This window comes from Impatiens glandulifera, chromosome 3, assembly GCF_907164915.1.
Source record: "Impatiens glandulifera chromosome 3, dImpGla2.1, whole genome shotgun sequence".
Taxonomy (NCBI): Eukaryota; Viridiplantae; Streptophyta; class Magnoliopsida; order Ericales; family Balsaminaceae; genus Impatiens; species Impatiens glandulifera.
In genome coordinates this window covers 45,863,143-45,864,959 of record NC_061864.1, presented here as the reverse complement: position 1 = coordinate 45,864,959, position 1,817 = coordinate 45,863,143, and the positions used below count along the sequence as shown (strand labels likewise).

Genomic DNA, 1,817 nt, shown 5'->3' with positions numbered 1-1,817 from the left:
TGTTTTGTCTGATTCACATGATTTTCTTGATGATTTGCATGACTATCAACTTGCTAGGGAAAGAAGTAGAATAACTATTAGAATGCCTGTTAAATTTAGGGATGATAATTTGAATAATTGTAATATGTCTGAATTTTCTTTTAACATGTTTGAATCCCTAGACTGTAATGAGCATAACTCTTACAAAGAAGCTTTGAGGTCTAAGTTTTCTACTAAATGGATTGTTGCTATGAATAATGAGATGAATTCTCTGAGAATCAATGATACTTGGAAACTTGTTCCTAAACCTCATAATTACTCCTTAGTGGATTGCAAGTGGTTGTATAAGGTGAAACAAGAGTCTAAAAAAGTTAGATTCAAAACTAGGTTAGTAGCCAAGGGATTTACTCAAAATGTGGGAATAAATTATGCTGAAGTTTTCGCTCCTGTTGTCAAATTCACTACTATTAGAATCATGCTTTATTTAGTTGCTCACTTTGATTTGGAATTGAAGCAAATGAATGTTACTATTGCTTTCTTACATGGTGAACTTGATAAGAATATTTATATGCATCAACTTGAGGGGTTTGTTGACCCCAAGTTGCCGGTTCATTTTTGTTTGTTAAAAAAAGCCTTATATGGTTTAAAACAATCTCCTAGGCAATGGAATATCAAGTTCGATAAGTGCATGTAATCTTTGATATTTAAAAGAAGTTTTTCTGATCATTGCCTTTACTTCAAGAATATAGACTTTGTGCCTGTATTTCTTTTGTTGTATGTGGATGACATGTTGATTGTTAGCCATGTCTGAAGTCTGTTATGCACGTGCAAAAATCTCTTTGTGAAAAATTTGACATGAAAGACTTAGGTGATGCTAAGAAGATTTTGGGCATGAATATCATTAGAGATGGAACACAATTTTCTCGTGTGTTGAATCAAAGTGCATATGTTGCTAAAATTTTGAGTAAATTTTCTATGTCTGATGCTAAATCTGTGAATGTGCCTCTTGCTTCCCACTTTGTGTTAAGTAAGGATCGGTCTCTTAAGACTGAAACTGAAATAACTGAAATGAAGAATGTGCCTTATTCCAATGCTATAGGGTTTGTTATGTATCTCATGATTAGCACTAGACTTGATATTGCATATACAGTTAGTTGCTTGAGTAGATTTATGGCTAACCCTGGTATGCCTCATTGGAATGCTTTGAAATGGATTTTGAGATATCTAAAAACCACTGTTGATGTTGACTTGACTTTCTTAAAGTGTTCTTTAAGTACTAAGTTGGTTGGTTATGTGAATTCCAATTATGCTAATGATAGGGATAATAAAAAGTCTACTACTTCCTATGTGTTTACATTGTGTGGCTCTTGCATAAGTTGGAAGTCTCAACTTCAACCCATTGTTGCTTTATCTACTACAGAATCTGAGTATGTAGCTACCACTAAATCTTTTAAGGAAACAATTTGTCTTAGGGCTATTTTGTCTGAAATTGATTTTCTTGATAAAAATGTGGTTGTGTTTTTTGATAGTTAATCAGCTATTCAACTGTGTAAAAATCATATTTTTCATGATAGAACTAAACACATTGATGTTAGGTTTCATTACATTCGGGATATTGTTGAAAAGGGCATTGTTAAGTTAGAGAAAATTCCTTTAGAATTTAATCCTGCTGATATGGGTACTAAGTGTTTACCTGCTGAAATTTTTTTTCCATGTCAACGGATTTTAAACTTTGACTTAGGGAAAGCTTTTTGAGGTTCGTCCTTTGTGGACATGACATTCTTTGTGATGTTAGGTTCGTCCTTTGGGAACAAAATTTTCTCTCGTGTTGAATCAAT

General features: G+C 33.0%; 1 protein-coding gene across 1 annotated transcript; it reads left to right on the top strand.

The window, feature by feature from the left end:
- The first annotated feature begins 954 nt into the window (after positions 1 to 954).
- On the top strand, positions 955 to 1,512 carry LOC124930272 (secreted RxLR effector protein 161-like). The gene has a single exon (XM_047470625.1). It carries the CDS (start codon positions 955 to 957, stop codon positions 1,510 to 1,512), a length of 558 nt encoding a protein of 185 aa, XP_047326581.1.
- Positions 1,513 to 1,817: the final 305 nt, after the last annotated feature.